We start from the raw sequence: 16,403 nt of genomic DNA on the forward strand, positions 1-16,403 counted from the left end.
TCGCGATTTCGCACAAACTTTTTGCACAAAACTCTGACCTGACCTGACCTGACCTGACCTGACCCGAATTTCTATTAATGCACGTGATAGTGCTGGTGATAGTTTGACACCACTAAAAAATATAATAAAAAAAATGCAACTTATACCAACAAAAAATAATCACTTGCGATCATTGATCTAACCTCACTATATTAAATTTAAAATGATACAGTGTGCAACATATTTCAATATTACTTACCCATCATAATACTCCATGCTGCTCAACAGTGACAGAAAGCTATTGTTGTTACTAAAAAAACGTTAGGACCTTACAAAAATTTAATGTAAAAATATTAGCAAACTTTAGGAATTGATAACATTGTTGTTATTGTTATCATGTGTTAACTATCACTTTTACTGACCAGTGTCACAGCATAGATATCAATCAGTAGAGACGGCTCGCCGTTTTTCGTGACCCGTTTTCGTGGGTGGTCGTTCGCTTTATGACCGAATGAGGGCGCCCAACTGACGTCTAAAATATTTGAAATTTGGCAGTTTTGTTACAATATTTTTGCCGGTTTTGCTTGTTTAAGACTGCTTTTCCAGTAGAATTGTACAAATAGTATAAAAATGTAATTTTCACAATAAAAGGTAAAATCTTTGTCCGATGAATTTTCATACAGGATCCCTGTTGTGCGCCTTATTCTCTCCCTCGTGTTTGGAATTCTTGGAAAAGATAGTAAACATAACACACTTTTTGTTTAAAAAGTCGTCGCAAACGAACAACAACGGTGGTTATGAAATAAATATAAAAAATTTATTATATATGATTCCGTTGTTGGGTAAAATTAAATATAAAAATAATAAGAAACAAACTACACGTAACAAAAAATTATATAAGCAGACCTTCACTCAATAAACAATTTTTTTATTCATCATGTATATATATATTTTTTTTGACCTACACAATCTTGAGTTTTATTTTGAGACGTTGCTTAACCCATAAGCAGTCGCACGTGGGTAAAAATGACCCAAGCCGTACATTTTGTCAAATATCTTTTTTCGCTTAATTCCTATGGACTTCCGGTTTCATGATTTCCTTAATTATTCTTACCTGCGTCGACCCATACCAATTACCTGCACTTTATGCGAGTCGACAAATATGTATTTTTTTTGTAATAATTTTTTTTAAATAAAAATTTCACTTTATATGATATTACGCTTACGGGTTAAGTTGTTAGGTAAAATGCGTTTTTTTCGTAAAATTTTTGAAATTATTAAACAATTTAACAGGTGCTGTTCTTATTTTTATATTTATTCTTGTTTAAAGTAATTACCATAATTACAATATCATGCCTGTCTGTTTATTTCTCTACTTTTTTTTAGCTTTCTACATATATAAATAAGATGGATACTTTCTTTAATAACTAAAAGAGTCTATTCTCGAAAAATATTTAGTCCTCATAAAATACTTCTTTACCTACGGTCCATTACAAAGTGTACCATTTCCGGATTTGTAAATGCTAGCTTTAAATTTACAAATGCCAAAGGTGAAAAAATTAATAGAAAAAAAATAATTTGACAGCATTAACTTTTTTCCTTTTTGTAATTTAATTTTTATTTTATTTATTTATTTTTTCTTAAATAAACCTCTTTCTTTTTGATGTATTTATTACATTATTTTTACAATGATAATTAAACCTCAAGTATTCAGGGAAAGAATGTGCGAATTGTCAAATTGTATAAGTAATAAAATAAAAACTGTAACAAATCATCGTGTTTATAATTTAAATATCGACTTTTTTTTTTCTTATTGCGATTCACGATTATACGATTTGAGCAAACTACACCGTTTGCAATATTGCGTACACGAATCAATTTTTGAAATTGTAAATGAAGTGATACTTTTTAAATTGGGTGGCGACATCTAGGAATAGTTTAGGCAACGACCATCCATGACGGCTTAAAATTCGGGTCAGAAAGAACAAAGGCGCCGACACGAGCTGTCTCTACTGATTGATATCTATGCTGTGCCAGTGTCTTCTAGGGATTTTTACATTGGAATCATAAGTGGAAACATCTAAGTTTGATTGGTTGCGTATATACATAAAGATTCCGACCTGTTTTAAAAAGTTCTTCGTCTAGATTGTCATTATTTACTTTATACTAAACTGTAGATGCACCTTCCTCCTCTAAAGTTATAGTTATATACTTGAAGTTATCCTACACCCGGTATAATAAATTATTCATTATTAACGAAAAGGATTAATATCCAAACGGTATTGTATCAAAGTTTTCTAGGATAACTCTCTTGTCATAAACAAAACCAAATTTCTTTGTTTCTATTTTATTTAAAAGTTCTTTAGTTTTAGTATCTCTGGTAATTCGATTATATTGTGTACTGATTTTACTGTCTTTGTGTTGTAAAATATTATTTATACTATCGGAATTAATCTTTTTGGACGTTTCATAGTTTAATGTAAATCCTTTTATTTTACAAACAACTTTACCTATATTAGTCTTATAACAATAACTTTTTGGACCTGTTGATACCCAGTCAACAATCCATACGCCCTTACCTAATTCATCGGTCCAATCTCCCAATAGACATCCTGTTTTGACAGTGTTTCTCCCGTCATCTATATATACAATACTGTCAGTATCATAATATACTACACTTTCTCCTAATATGTCTAACATTTCGTATAATCTTAGCCTTGCATTTGCAGTTGTAAAAGCAGCTATGAATATATTGGTATTGAAATCATTTTCTACATAGCAACCTTTATACTTGTAATCAATCTGTAACATATTTTCGTTTAATTCATTGATATGTATATTATCAAGTCTGTCGTCTAATAAAATTTCATAAAATCTCTTAATATCTGTAACATATTCTGTTGCGCCCATATTTTATCTTTGACCAAATTTATCCCATAAGGAATTTAAACAGATTTTTGCAACAGCTCTCTTTCCAGGATTATTTTCTATTTTACCCAATTCAATACCTAGATTTTTTTTTACGGCTTTTCTATATTCTTCTTCTGATTCAAAATCATTTCTCCATTCACTTGTCTCTAACTTTATTTTCATAAATGCTTTTACATATCTTTTAAACAAATAACTCGATTTTTGTTCAAAATGCCAAACTTCATCAATAGTTATTATTTTGTATCCTTTTTCAATTGCTTTTTTTACTTCGTTTGTACACCAGGTTCCTCTGACAATTCTTTGAGATTCCGTATGAGTACATTTATCTTTTTGATTGTTTAATTTTGCACAGAATTGACATAATGGAAATGTTAGTTTTTCATCGCCAGATTTCCTTTTATTTTTAACAGGTAAAACAGGGTGATACAAACCTCTTGGTGGTAAAATTGCACATTTTATTAAACCATACCATTTTGAATTATACGTAGGAGGTTTGAATATTTTCGTAGGATGTCCAACTGGATAATCATCATAACATTGTACTGTTGGATATAAACTACAAATATCTATATATTTCATTTTCTTTCCATTAACTTTTAGTTTTGTAGCATTAGTTCTTCCTCCGAAGAACGCATTTCTAGGATTAAGTTCTTCAATTTCTGTATATTTGCTCTTAATTTGTTTCATTTCTTCTTTATATTCTTTAGATTTAATCCAATTGCATTCCCACATTTCTATTAAATTATAGCCAGCTTTTTTTATTTGCTCGCTTCTTTCTATTGTTTGTTCATAAAGATCTTCCATGGTTGTTTTATTCTTATTATTAATAAAATTTGAACTATAACATTTTGTACAACCATGCCAAAAACAACCGTGATATTGATAGGCTGTATTAGTTTCTTCATCAAAGCCATCAACTTTTGATCCACATATTCTCACTTCACCATCGTTTAATGCATGTTTTATATTTTGATTATGAAAACTATTTAACCAAGAAATTGATTGTTGAGAATATTGATCTTTTTGTAGATTATCAACAACTGCAATTATATCTTTCTTAATATATTTTGATCTACATATAGCCATACAAACACCAGCAATTGTAATGTATCTAAAAGGATCTATGTTAGCTATTTCTAGAAATTGTTTTCTTAATTCAAGACATCCTCTTCTTAATACATCCACATCAGAATTACAATAATCATAAAGTTCATTTTTAAAATCAAATAAATAATTTTCTTTTCTTTTTACTTCCCGAGCGTAAGCAAAGGAAGTATTGTAATCGAGTCCGTCGGCCGACTCTCTACTTTTACGTTTTCTCGATCTTTCATGACCCCTAGAAGACGAAGAAATAGGTCTCCCATTTCCGTCTGTCTGTCCGTCTGTCCGTCTGTCCGTCTGTCCGTCTGTCCGTCTGTCCGTCTGCCGTCCCGGATTTTTATTAGACAGATAATCTCCGAAAGTACTCGACCGATTGTGGTGAAATTTTGTACTTATATTAAGAATATCATGTAGATGGTAAAACGCTAACCAAAATTTGTCTAATCATCCCCACCACTAATGCGATGACGTCACTTCAAAATTGTACATAGTAATGTTGGAGCGACACCTAGTGTCGGCCGTGCGAGGCTCGCTCGTGTAGTCGCCTTCACGAGATGGCTATATTGCGCAGAGCGACACAGCGCCACTTGAAGACGCAATATTTTTAGACACTTCTGGTACGTCCGTCCGCGTGGCTACCAGCGCGACTATGTTACGCTCGTCGAATATTCTCTTGTAATGTGCCATAATGTAATATACGTTAGTAACCGATTCCGTGGTGTTTTCATTTCCGCCAACAGGTTATGGGCCCAGAGCGCGAATAAACGGAATCGCGTATATTCGAAGGTACTGAAGTGTGTGCACGTGTTGTGTTAAAGTACGCCGTCAAGATGAACGCCGGAAATTCGTCGCGCATCGAGTTGCTGCGGAAGGACAACTTCGATACGTGGAAATTACAAATGCAGGCGGTGCTGATCAAAGGCGACCTGTGGGAGTACGTGAGCGGTACTTGCGTCAAGCCTGAGGCCATGGGCGCCCATAGAAACCTTTCTCAGGGGGGGCCACCCTGAAATTTTTGTAATATCTGTTCTTGTATATATAAATAATATAATGATAGAAATCTTTACTATTATAAATATATATTTTAATCATCAACCACGTTAATCAAATCTACTCGCAAATAACCCTACAACATCATTATTCTTATTATTAACAAAACAGTGTAAAATATTAAAATTAAAAAGTTATAAAAATATAAAATTAATCAAAAACAAATTGCTAATTTCTTTTTTCTTGGCCAAAATCGTCAATTACTGTACCAATAGATGTTTCTTCGGCATTAACTCTCAAAATAATAACAAAATCCTGCCAATTTTGGATTTCGTCCGATAAATTGTCAGTGGAGTAAAATTCGCCCAACCCTTTAAAGCAACTTGGTTTTAAGTTATGTACATTCTTTGGATGTAAGGAAAATAATGAGTATGATGACACTTTTGTTTCGGAAACTCATGTCGTTAAGGAAATAATGAAATGATCCAGGTATGGAATAAAAGTGCCAAAATAATTTTCTATGCTATCTGTGTTGTAGTTCGCACGCCCACAGGTGAAACAGTTCTGGAGCAACCGAAATTTCCACTCGAAGTCGATGGCTACTCTGAAAAACCGCCATCAGTAGTAATAAATAACACCACTTATTTTATACTTCTTATTAGCTGAAGTATCATCATCAGTATTTGTAATTTTTCTCTTGAAGAAATTTCAAATATCTATATTTCTCTGTTTTTAAATAAAATATTAAACTTAAAACTTAAACAGACATTTAATCAAGAGTACTTAAGCTTGTATTTTTAAATAAATAAATAATAAAAAGTATAGTCAACAAAACGCCGGTTTAACAACTGCTCGTCTTTACACGTCACTTCACCACAGATAAAAAGTGAAAACGGATTGAATTTTTGGACGTAAGCAATAAAATGTTTGCTCTTGTATTGTAATAACTGTAAAAAGCAAATAACGAAACAACCCATAATTCAGTACCGGTTAAAAAGGATAGATTTATGATGTTTCCAGGCAAATCTGGGCCGAACAGAGGGTTTCAAAACCAAATGGTCTAAGTTTGTCACATTTCTGTGTTTGTGTGGCAATAAAACTGAAAGTGTAGGGTATGTACCTACTCTTACAAATGTGCTGAAGTTTAATTTTGACAAATAAAAAGGAAATTGACGCAGAATCTCAGGGGGGGCCATCGCCCCCCTTGGCCCCCCCCTATGGGCGCCCATGCCTGAGGCAACAGCGACGAACGCGGCGGCCATTGCTGAATGGGTCAAGAACGACAGCAAGGCGAGGTCGGATATTGTGCTCTCGATCAGTCCGACAGAACTGAAGCAAATAAAAAATTGCGACACATCCAGAAGCATGTGGCTACGCCTGGAGGAGATCTACCAGTCGAAGGGGCCTGCGAGAAATGCGACACTCTTGAAACGCTTGATCTTATGCAAAATGGACGATGGGGGCGACGTGCGCGAGCATCTGCGCGAGTTCTTCGACTCCGTGGATAAACTGAACGACATGGACGTCGACATCAATCCGGATCTCCTGGCCATCTTACTAATTTACAGCCTACCCGCGAGTTTCGAGGTTTTTAGATGTGCGATCGAATCGCGAGATGATTTACCGTCGCCGGAAGCGCTGCGCATTAAGGTCGTGGAAGAGAGCGACGCGCGCAAGAACTGCGCACACGGCGGAAGCGGCACGTCCGGCGCCATGGTCGCCAACAAAAATGGCGGTTGGCGGGATAACAAAAATGGCGGCTGGCGGGAAAACAAGGAGAGAGCGGAAGCTGGCGGAAGTCCCAACGGAAGACGGAACAACGGGGGCTCCAAACTTCGCTGCTTCAAATGCGGGCGACTAGGGCACAAGGCATCAGAGTGCCGGAGCAAGGAAAGGAGCGCGAAACACGCAAGGAACGTATGTTTGCGAATGAGTGAGCGCGAAGAAACCGCCAACTCAAGCTCGGACTGGTGCCTGGACAGTGGGGCCTCAGCGCATTTGTGCAATGATGGGGGCCAATTCACGAAGATCGATAGATCGAAAACAGGTATTTTGAACCTCGCGAACGAATCGTCTACCGCGACATTGGGTGTTGGTACGGTGCAGTTCGCGGCTCGCGTGCTAGGCGAAACAGCAAACGTTTCGTTGAGTGAGACTCTGCATGTGCCCGATCTGAGGACCAATCTAATGTCCGTGAGCAAAATCACGGACCGCGGACTCGAGGTTAATTTTCGGCGCGACGAAGCGGTGGTAGTGGATCCAGACGGCAACGTGCTGTTGTGTGCGGAACGAATAGGAGACCTATACTACGTGAGCGGACACAAGCATGATGCGCGCTCGGCTTGTGGTGAGGACAAAATTCCGCTCGGACTGTTGCACAAGCGATCGGGACACGCGAACGCGAGCGACCTCGTCGAGGCCATACGAAATAATCGAGTGAGCGGCGTCCAGCTGAAGGATTGTGCGGAGGCGGTTAAGTGCGACATCTGCATCCAGGGGAAGTTGTCCAGGTCCCCCTTCCCAAAGTGCTCTAACCGGCGCACAGAGCAGCTACTGGACCTGGTGCACACCGACGTCTGCGGGCCGATGAGGACGTCATCTCTCGGAGGCGCGAAGTACTTCGTAGAGTTCATCGACGACAAGTCCAGATGGTGCGAGACTCGATTCCTGAAATCGAAAGACGAGGTGTTCCAGGCCACGACGGAGTACTTGGCTCTCGTCGAGAACCAGACGGGGAAAACCGTCAAGTGCTTACAGTCGGACAACGGCGGCGAGTACACAAGCCGCGACTTCGACCGGTACCTCAAGGCGCGAGGAATTACGAGGAGGCTGACGGCGCCGTACAATCCGGAGCAAAACGGCACCGCAGAACGGAAGAACCGCACGCTACTAGACACGGCCAGGTGTCTCTTGATTGACGCCGGGTTACCGGACTCGTTCTGGGCGGAGGCGGTTAACACTGCCAATTACCTGCGAAATCGCCTGCCCACCAGATGCCTGGGTGGTGGAACCCCGTACGAGGCATGGACCGGTAAGAAACCAGACATCTCCAATTTCAGAGCTTTCGGCAGCAGGGTATACTACCTAGACAGGCGACCGGGGAAAGGGAAGTTCGACCCGCGAGGAGAAGAAGGCGTTTTCTTGGGTTATGCCGACGAATCCAAGGCATACCGAATCAGGGGTGGAATTTTGTTTCTCGACCGATAAATATCGGTCACCGCTAAAATATCGTAGGCTGCTAACGTTCGTCGACGAAATCGGTATTTTGTTTCTCGTGGGCAACCGAAGCGATAAATGATTTGACGTTTCGACCGCACCGATATTTTGTGCAGTGTTGCCACATATATTCCGATAATGCAGCTACCTTCATTATTGTTTTTTGACAGTTTCGAATTTAATTTAGATTTGCGCTTTTTTTCAAATGGCACGTTTTCTGCCTTATTTCGTCAACGACGACCGTAATTATTTACGGAGACTTAAAAGACGCGCTAGAATCACAAATGATCCTTTCGATTTGCCCAATCAACGGTAATAAAAGCAATTTTAGTTAATACTTATGTATTACACAAGATACATCAATTTTCCAGATTTATTGAATTATTTCGATTTGATAAACGTACAATGCGTGAGGTGATTGACATGATCGAGCCTCACATGATGCCAGGCCAACGAGGTCATCGAATCAGTAGGCAAATTCGAATTTTGGCAGCAATAAGGTTTTTGGCTTGTGGAAGTTACCAACGTTGCGTGGGACAGGACTGCTTCATTAATTTATCGCAATCTCAAATTTCTATTGCTGTTAATGAAGTAACCCATGTAATTGAGCGCCATCTGAACCATTTTATTAATTTCCCAAGTCAAGAAGAATACCCTGCCATAAAACGGACGTATGAAAGTCTCATGTTTTCTATAAGAACTTTTTCTCTATTTTACTTTGTCTATATAGAGTAATGGAACGTTTTAACTTGCCAGGTGTCATTGGGTTTGTTGATGGCACGCACGTTGCTATTTTGAATCCAGGTAGAGATCGAGAGCACCAATACCTCAACCGCAAGGGATACCATTCAAAGAATGTTCAACTTGTAACTGTTTTCCTTTATTATATTCACCTTTTCTAACTACCTTCTACACTTCATTCAGATTTGTGGTCCCAACAACAGAGTATATGCAGTAAATGCAGCACACGGAGGCGCATCTCATGATGCATTTATTTGGCGAACGAGTAACATTAACACCATGTTACAAATGCGTCTCACAGAAGATGGTGACAGAAATTCTTGGCTTTTGGGTAATCTATAAACAAGTACACTAAATCACTTGTAAATTTATAATTTTCCTTTCCAGGTGATTCTGGGTATCCTCTCATGCCCTACTTACTAACTCCTTTTCCACATCCACCTGAGAACACCCCAGAATCGAGATTTAATAATGCGCATCGTAGGGCTCGTTCTTGTATAGAGCAGTGCATTGGGATTCTAAAAGCCAGATTTCGATGCCTTCTGTCTGAGCGCGCATTACGGTACTCTCCACCAAAAGCCGGCACCATAATCAATGCCTGTGTGATACTGCACAACATTATGGTTGAGCGCGATTTGCCGTTGCCTCCGGAGGTTGATATTTTAAATGCAATTTACCAACACCAGGCCGACGAAGATGACGACCACCCCGACCATCAAATTGAAGCCCCTGAGAACCGAGCTGCTGCAGCGCAAAATCGTGCACGTATTGCACGTAATTACTTCCGTTAGTTTTACGCACAGAACACGACATATTCTTTCTTTGTTTTTTGTTTGTTTGTTAAATGTCTTAAATTATCTCTACGAGAGCGGTTCACGGTATCTACCAGCTCGTGTAACCGCGCAGATTTAAATAACAAAAATTTCACTTCTACAACATTGTTGTTAAAAGTGCTTTAGTTTCTAATTGTGTGTGCAGCAGAAAATATGCTCTTTAACTTTCTTAGCTTAATATTTATTGTTTAAAGACTCTTAAGATTAAACATTGCAGAAGATAACTTAACTTAATACAAAGGTGTAAAATGGGTTGCAGGCCGTAAGTGGTGAGTGATTGTTTTCTCTATTCTTGTACATACGTGCACTTTTTCTGAATTGTGTTTTAGATCTACTCAGGATTCATATTTTATACCTACTTGGTTAATTGGTGGTTACATGTATTCACAGACCACGTTTTCTTTAATGTGTAAAGGAAGCATTCGAAATGAATTTGCAATGAGAGAAACTACTACAAGACATTGGTGAGTTTACAGTTAGAAAAAAAAAAAAACAAAAAAAAAACGAAGCTTAATTAACGCAACATCATCACATCAATTAGTTCCCGCAACGCTTGCAAAATGTTGGTGTTGACATCAGCTATTCGCTCCAAAGCAATGGCTTGCCGTTCACGAAGAATATTGGCCTCTTTCTCTGCTTTGAGCAGATTTTCAGGTAGGGTTTCTGGGCTTGGACGCTTTCTTTTTCGTGAAGGTAAGGACAAATATGGGGATGGTGAGATGTTAACAGAATTCTAGAAATGAAAGGTATTACTGTTGTCAAACTTTGCATGCATAAATCAATACAATTGCTGTTTCTTCAGGAGGCACTGGTGAACCTGACATTGGTGGAGGAGAAGGAGGAGTTTCAGAGCCAGATGGTATGGCTGTTGGTACAACAATGGGAGCTTTGGAGCCAGATGGTATGACTGGTGTTATAACAGGAACAGAAGGAATATTCTAAAAATGAGTGAGTTATTTTATTTTGTATGTGTGTGAAATGTCGCATATGAAAGCTTAAAATTAAGTTAATTGAATGTGAATCAGTATAAAACATTTTTTTTTTTCAGGACTCCTTATGGGTAACAACCCATGTGAACATCAAATACGAAATACCTACTTCTACTATTGAAACAGAGGGAAACTCTGGAGTTTTCCCATCACCACAATAATCTGGGCCAATGATGCTTAAAATTCGGCACTCCATTTCACTTAAACCAGAGAGAGTCGAATCATTTGATGGCCCAGCACCTCCAGTCCTTTGCTGTTTTGCCTTCAGTTGTGCAGCTTTAGACTTAACGACTGACTTCCAGTCACTCCAACACTAAGTTTTATATTTAAAAATTTATAGGTAAATTGATTTTGTAAATGTATCATAGTTTGTGTATTACTGAAAATAGGGAATGTAGTTTTAAGTGGATGAATGAGGCATGTTTACATAAGTGAGTGTAGGAGTGAAGGTCTATTTTGTTTAAGGAATAGGAGTACAAACCCGTTGCCATTGTTTTCGATCCTTCATGGCACCTCCTGCCGCATTTAGTTCAATGGTTAGATTACTCCACAGTTTTGATACCATGGCCGAATCTGAAATTTGACCCCTGGCAAAAGGCAAATGGTCATGCATAAACTCCAGCATTATTGCCTTCTGTTGTTGTGAAGCCTTTGCAGTTCGCTTTGGCTCCATCTAAATATCAGAAATTCGTTTAAATATCTTTCTACAACTTAATTAAACTGAAACTGTTCTTTAAATAAAAAAATGTTTATGTTAATCATGTTTTATTTATAATATACACGATATGTTAAATAAATACTGCAATTACCTCGCACACGGTTTCAACCTTCCAAAAACAACGCAAATAAAACTTGAAAGAAGGAACACCACACTCGTCTGGTGCTCAATCAATCTTCTTTTTGGCGCCTTCGCTTGGCGTCGCCTAGCATAACGTGAAAAAGTTAGGTTATGTCATTTTATCGGTTGGGGGTTACCAACCCATAAAAATTAATACACCGATGCGATAAATATGAGAAACAAAATTCCGTTTTACGGTAGGCACCGAAAACTATGACGTCTCAACCGATATTTATCGCTTCGCTTCGGCTTCGGTGAGAAACAAAATCCCACCGCTGGTCACCAGTAAAAAGGACCGTACTGATAAGCCGCGACGTCGTGTTCGTAGAGGACGACAAGGAACGGCGTCACGTCGACAATCCTGCTCAGACCCAACAGAGCAGAGAGACTTCGCCGGAGGTTCGGCGTTCGGTCGAGATCGTGCACCCTCCTCCAGCTGGTGGAGCGCCGCCGGCGACGGTCAACGACCCGCGGAACGTCATCGAGGTCGAGGTCGAGGTCCATCGCCCCGCCGACGTCCCAGACGGCGTCTACGCCGACGGTGAATCGAACGATAGGTCGGAGCGGGACGTGACGACTGCTGAAGAAGATGACGAGCGCGACATCATCGACGATGACAACAATGCGGATCGTGCGAGGGCTCCAGGTCGCCCGAGAATTGTAAGAACAGGTCGACGTGGCCGACCCAGGAAGCAATTTCGGACGGTGCCGAATCCCGGTGCCAACATCGTCGATGCCATCGAACAAAGCTTCGTATCCGAGGTTGCAATGAAAAAGGCGCTGAGCGGTCCCGATGCAGACGAATGGCGACGGGCCATAGTGGCTGAGCTAACGTCCATCATCAAGAACGACACTTTCGCTTTGGTGGAGCGTCCACAGCGAGACAAGGTGGTGGGGAGTCGCATCGTCCTCAGAAACAAGTACAAATCGGACGGAACCTTTGAGAGAAGGAAGGCTAGATTAGTCGCCCAGGGCTTCAGCCAACAACCAGGTATACACTTTACCGAGACATTTGCTCCTGTTGCTCGTTTCAGCTCCATTAGGCTGATGGCTTCCCTTGCCGCCCGCCACGACATGGCAATTAAGCAGTTTGATGTCGAAACTGCGTATCTGAACGGCGAGCTGAACGAGGAAGTATTCATGGAACCGCCGAAGGAGCTTCAGAGGGCCCTTGGCAGCATCATCGACAACGAGACCGACAGCTCGACTGTAGCGAAGGCCACCAGTCTGCTCCAGGAGTTGCGCAAAGGCGATAGAGTTTGTTTGCTCAAGAAATCGCTCTACGGCCTACGACAGGCCGGTAGGAACTGTTACACAAAGTTGGACTCGACTCTGAAAGAGCTCGGCGCAATCCCGACGGCCTCAGACCCGTGTTTGTTTCGCCTAAAATCAGGGCGGGACGTGGTGTTAATCGCGATCTATGTGGACGACATATTGATCGCGTCCCGCAACCGAAAGAAGATCGCCGAAATAGGAAGAGAGTTGGCCCAACGATTCGAAATTAAGGCCCTGGGAGATGTAAAGCACTGTTTGGGCGTGGAGTTTCAGAGAGAGGACGGCCGGGTAACGATGCATCAGCGAGGGTACATAAAGGACGTACTTTCGCGATTCGGCATGTCTGACTGCAAGCCGGTCGCAACGCCGATCGATCTAGGGACGAAGCTAGAGAAAAACATCGACCAGAGTCAAGAGGATCTCGCGCTCCCGTACCGCGAGCTCGTGGGGGCGCTCATTTACTTATCATCGACTACGAGGCCCGACATCGCCTTCGCTGTGAGTCGTCTGGGGCAGTTTAACAACTGCTATGGCCCAGAGCACTGGAGGGCAGCCAAAAGAGTTCTGCGATACCTGAAGGGGACGATGAACGTGGGGCTCGCATTCGGAGCGGACGATGGGCCAATCAGGGCATTCGCCGACGCCGACTGGGGAGCGAGCACTGAGGACCGGAGATCGTACACCGGTTATGTATTCCTTTTGAACGGTGGGCCTTTGTCGTGGGAAGCGAAGAAGCAACGGACGGTTGCATTATCCACAACGGAGGCGGAGTACATGGCCCTGTCGGAGTGCGTCAAGGAGGGTCTGTACTTGCAGAGGTTTCTCCGGGAGCTGGGGTTTGACGACCTAGCTAACTTGGTCATTCATTGCGACAACCGAAGTTGCCTGCAGCTTGCTGAAAATCCCACCTTCCACGGGAGAAGCAAACACATAGACATCCGCCATCATTTCGTGCGCGATGTTCTCAAGAACGGACAAGTCAGGGTTAGTTATGTGCCCACAGACGATCAAGTTTCGGACTTCTTAACTAAAGGACTGTCAAAGCCGAAGCATGTGAGGCGCGCGAAGTCGTGCGGACTTGACGTTGTTGATTAGTGGACATTTTTACACGACCGTCACCTCGAGGGGAAGTGTTGGAGCGACACCTAGTGTCGGCCGTGCGAGGCTCGCTCGTGTAGTCGCCTTCACGAGATGGCTATATTGCGCAGAGCGACACAGCGCCACTTGAAGACGCCATATTTTTAGACACTTCTGGTACGTCCGTCCGCGTGGCTACCAGCGCGACTATGTTACGCTCGTCGAATATTCTCTTGTAATGTGCCATAATGTAATATACGTTAGTAACCGATTCCGTGGTGTTTTCATTTCCGCCAACAAGTAAATGGGTTTTCAATTGTATAAAATAACATAGTCCTACACATGTAGTTTACAACTCCGAATCGACTTTTCACCCGAAACGTCCAGATTTTTGGAAAAAAAATCAAAATTATAAAACAACATTTTGAAATTTAATTTTTAATCTGCTAACCAGAATGCTTTGAAATGTTGCAGATGTTTTAAGGCTATAAAGAGCATCATAAATCTTTAGTCAAAAAATATTTGCTTATCCCCTCCAAAAACTTGATGACTTCAGCTCAAAAGTTTGTGGAATAAATCATATCTAAAATGTACAAAATATGATGAGTCTGTACTTGTGATCTATCACTCCATTCATATTTTTTGGATTTGCATATACAGGTTGACTCAAAAAAATTAATGAATGCGCAAATTTATTTTACTGATTTACTCAGAAACTACAAAACCGAATGCTTTGAAATCTTGCAGATGTTTTAAGGTTACAAAGAGCATAATAAATGTTTACTCAAAATATATTTGCTTATCCCCTCCAAAAACTTGATGACGTCAGCTCGAAAGTTTGCCGAATAAATCATATCTAAAATGTACAAAATATGATGAGTCTGTACTTGTCATTTATCACTCCATTCATATTTTTTGGATTTGCATATACAGAGTGACTCAAAAAAATTAATGAATGCGTAAATATATTTTATTGATTTAATCAGGTACTACAAAACGGAATGCTCTGACATCTTGCAGATGTTTTAAGGTTATAAAGAGCATAATAAATGTTTAGTCAAAATATATTTGCTTATCCCCTCCAAAAACTTGATGACGTCAGCTCGAAAATTTGCCGAATAAATCATATCTAAAATGTACAAAATATGATCAGTCTGTACTTGTGATCTATCACTCCATTCATATTTTTACTTCCCGAGCGTAAGCAAAGGAAGTATTGTAATCGAGTCCGTCGGCCGACTCTCTACTTTTACGTTTTCTCGATCTTTCATGACCCCTAGAAGACGAAGAAATAGGTCTCCCATTTCCGTCTGTCTGTCCGTCTGTCCGTCTGTCCGTCCGTCTGTCCGTCCGTCTGTCCGTCTGTCCGTCTGTCCGTCTGTCGGTCTGTCCGTCCGTCCGTCTGTCCGTCTGTCCGTCTGTACGTCTGTCCGTCTGTCCGTCTGTCCGTCTGCCGTCCCGGATTTTTATTAGACAGATAATCTCCGAAAGGACTCAACCGATTGTTGTGAAATTTTGTACTTATATTAAGTATGTCATGTAGATGGTAAAACGCTAACCAAAATTTGTCTAATCATCCCCACCACTAATGCGATGACGTCACTTCAAAATTGTACATAGTAAATGGGTTTTCAATTGTATAAAATAACATAGTCCTACACATGTAGTTTACAACTCTGAATCGACTTTTCACCCGAAACGTCCAGATTTTTGGAAAAAAAATCAAAATTATAAAACAACATTTTGAAATTTAATTTTTAATCTGCTAACCATAATGCTCTGAAATGTTGCAGATGTTTTAAGGCTATAAAGAGCATCATAAATCTTTAGTCAAAAAATATTTGCTTATCCCCTGCAAAAACTTGATGACGTCAGCTCAAAAGTTTGTGGAATAAATCATATCTAAAATGTACAAAATATGATGAGTCTGTACTTGTGATCTATCACTCCATTCATATTTTTTGGATTTGCATATACAGGATGACTCAAAAAAATTAATGAATGCGTAAATTTATTTTACTGATTTACTCAGAAACTACAAAACCGAATGCTTTGAAATCTTGCAGATGTTTTAAGGTTATAAAGAGCATAATAGATTTTTAGTCAAAATATATTTGGTTATCTTCTACAAAAAACTGATGACGTCAGCTCAAAAGTTTGCCGAATAAATCGTATCTAAAATGTACAAAATATAATGAGTCTGTACTTGTGATTTATCATTCCATTCATATTTTTGGATTTGCATATGCAGGGTGACTCAAAAAAATTAATGAATGCGTGAATTTATTTTATCGATTTAATCAGGAATTACAAAACCGAATGCTTTGAAATCTTGGGAATATTTTAAAGTTATTATAAGCATGGTAAACTTTTGTTCAAAATGTATTTGTTCATCCCTCCTAAAAAAATTGATGACGTCACCCTTAAATTTTG

The 16,403-nt window shown here is 40.0% G+C and overlaps 1 protein-coding gene and 1 long non-coding RNA gene across 2 annotated transcripts; both read left to right on the plus strand.

The window, feature by feature from the left end:
• Window positions 1-8,191: 8,191 nt before the first annotated feature.
• LOC135138385 (putative nuclease HARBI1) lies at window positions 8,192-9,873 on the plus strand. Its single transcript, XM_064068353.1, has 4 exons — window positions 8,192-8,529; window positions 8,589-9,083; window positions 9,142-9,289; window positions 9,346-9,873. The coding sequence occupies exons 2-4, from the start codon at window positions 8,952-8,954 to the stop codon at window positions 9,747-9,749; spliced, it is 684 nt and encodes a 227-aa protein (XP_063924423.1). The 5' UTR covers window positions 8,192-8,529; window positions 8,589-8,951; the 3' UTR covers window positions 9,750-9,873.
• A 104-nt stretch (window positions 9,874-9,977) lies between these two features.
• Window positions 9,978-11,577, plus strand: LOC135138686 (uncharacterized). Its single transcript, XR_010282036.1, has 6 exons — window positions 9,978-10,060; window positions 10,121-10,255; window positions 10,333-10,537; window positions 10,594-10,739; window positions 10,840-11,120; window positions 11,246-11,577. It is a non-coding gene; the product is annotated as an uncharacterized LOC135138686 (long non-coding RNA).
• Window positions 11,578-16,403: the final 4,826 nt, after the last annotated feature.

This window comes from Zophobas morio, unplaced genomic scaffold (genome assembly GCF_036711695.1).
Source record: "Zophobas morio isolate AGI-343-1 ecotype UQ-CSIRO unplaced genomic scaffold, CSIRO_AGI_Zmor_V1 ptg000030l, whole genome shotgun sequence".
Classification (NCBI taxonomy): domain Eukaryota; kingdom Metazoa; phylum Arthropoda; class Insecta; order Coleoptera; family Tenebrionidae; genus Zophobas; species Zophobas morio.